This window comes from Cyprinus carpio, chromosome A10 (assembly GCF_018340385.1).
Source record: "Cyprinus carpio isolate SPL01 chromosome A10, ASM1834038v1, whole genome shotgun sequence".
NCBI lineage: Eukaryota > Metazoa > Chordata > Actinopteri > Cypriniformes > Cyprinidae > Cyprinus > Cyprinus carpio.
In genome coordinates, this window is record NC_056581.1 from 14,219,028 (window position 1) to 14,220,433 (window position 1,406).

The 1,406-nt window shown below is 35.6% G+C and overlaps 1 protein-coding gene across 1 annotated transcript; it reads left to right on the plus strand.

The window, feature by feature from the left end:
* The first annotated feature begins 227 nt into the window (after positions 1–227).
* Positions 228–1,226, plus strand: LOC109087754 (olfactory receptor 6N1-like). Its single transcript, XM_019101946.2, has one exon. The coding sequence runs from the start codon at positions 228–230 to the stop codon at positions 1,224–1,226; it is 999 nt and encodes a 332-aa protein (XP_018957491.2).
* Positions 1,227–1,406: the final 180 nt, after the last annotated feature.

The window sequence follows — 1,406 nt, forward strand, 5'->3', positions numbered from 1 at the left end:
GTTTGGAGAAGGTGGAGTACAAACCACATATCTTATCTTTCTCACTAATTTTTTTACTACAATAACTTATTTTATTATTAGAGTGATTATGAACATCTAAATATTTGTGCTTGTTCATTCAGTGTAATTGGAAATGCAAATCTTCATTTGAATATTTTCTGTTATTGAGTGCATTTCTCTAACAGTTATTTATCACAGGTGACACAAAAATCCAGACAACAATTATCATGAGCTCCATGCAGTCAAACTCCTCTGCAAATGTGACCTTTGTTCGTCCTGCAACATTTTTCATCAATGGCTTTTTTAATATCCCACATGCAAAATACTACTATGTGTTCTTGTCTTTAGTGTATGTTGTGACAGTTTTAGGGAATTCATTTATCATGTGTATCATATATTTGGCCCGCAGACTTCACACAGCCAAATACATTGCTGTTTTCCATCTGGCCTTTTCTGACCTTTGTGGAAGCTCGGCCTTGATTCCAAAAGTCATTGACACATTTTTATTCGAGCACCAGGACATCTCATATGACGCATGTTTGACAAATATGTTTTTTGTATTTCATTTCATGAATCTGCAGTCTTTTACACTACTTGTCTTGTCTTATGACAGACTGGTTGCTATTTGTTTTCCTCTACGGTATCATGCCATTGTAACCAAACCAGCCATATTTCTGATCATAGGGGTGATGTGGAGTTTTTCTATGATATTTTTTTCTGTATTTGTAGGTTTGGTGAATAGTCTCTCCTTTTGTGGATCTAATGTGATTGATAGTTATTTTTGTGATTATCGCCCTGTCTATAGTCTAGCCTGTAATGATAATTCTATGAATATTTTGATGGGAAAAATAGGCAGTAGTCTCCTTATTTTCATGCCACTGATATTGATCTTCATTTCATATTTCTGCATTGCTCTGGCTCTGCTTAAGATTGCTCATGGTGTTGACCGGATCAAAGCCATAAAAACCTGCACCTCACATCTCATATTGGTGGCAATTTTTTGTATCCCAATTTTAAGTAATAATATTGCATCTCTAAAAACACCTTTTGATCCGGACACCCGGATAATTAACAATTCCCTGACACAGACAATACCTCCAATGCTGAATCCCATCATATACACTCTAAAGACAGAGGAGGTCATGCAGTCCATAAAAGAACTGTACAAACGACGCAAAGAGAACACAACCACAGAAAGAAGAATAAAATGCAGTAGGAGAAATTAAAAATAACTGCAGGTTTAATCTCACTGTTTATCAGCTGTGAGTAAGTTTGTAGTTGTAACAGACACTGTGTTGTAAACAGGCAAAATATGTTTAAAACCTTTGGGCCTGAAACCTAGTGAAGCTTTTGCGTATAAACCCTATAATACAGTGACATACAGTACCAGATATTATCTACATGCT

Excerpts from the sequence above, each read along its gene's own strand:
- LOC109087754 (XM_019101946.2), top strand. The coding sequence starts at position 228 with ATGAGCTCCATGCAGTCAAACTCCTCTGCAAATGTGACCTTTGTTCGT.